General features: G+C 28.1%; 1 protein-coding gene across 1 annotated transcript in view; it reads right to left on the bottom strand.

The window, feature by feature from the left end:
- LOC108571528 (rho GTPase-activating protein 26-like) overlaps positions 1-270 on the bottom strand; it is an 8720-nt gene that overhangs the window by 7663 nt on the left and 787 nt on the right. Inside the window, exon 2 of the mRNA XM_017933589.1 lies at positions 43-200. Coding sequence (XP_017789078.1) covers positions 43-200 — 158 coding nt within the window. The remainder of the gene's footprint in view (positions 1-42; positions 201-270) is intronic.

Genomic DNA, 270 nt, shown 5'->3' with positions numbered 1-270 from the left:
AATGAATGTGAAATATAGTTATGTACTAAAAACATTGCATACCATGCGATCCCTTTCATCCTCTATTGATGCAATAAGTTTACCAAATTCCTTAAGGCTTTGTGATATGTGAGTTTCGTCTTCAGTTTGAGTTTCTCCAATACATTCAAAACTAAAATTCTGCAATGTTTTGGAAAATGCTCTCTGGGCTCTGGATAAATCTAAAAAGGTTAATTAATTACTATTATTGACATAATTACATATTTCTTAATATATTTTGTAATTAAAAAT

Source organism: Habropoda laboriosa, unplaced genomic scaffold (assembly GCF_001263275.1).
Source record: "Habropoda laboriosa isolate 0110345459 unplaced genomic scaffold, ASM126327v1 scaffold40, whole genome shotgun sequence".
NCBI classification, from domain to species: Eukaryota; Metazoa; Arthropoda; class Insecta; order Hymenoptera; family Apidae; genus Habropoda; species Habropoda laboriosa.
The sequence above is the reverse complement of the archived record's forward strand: the minus strand, read 5'-3'. Positions and strand labels throughout refer to the sequence as shown.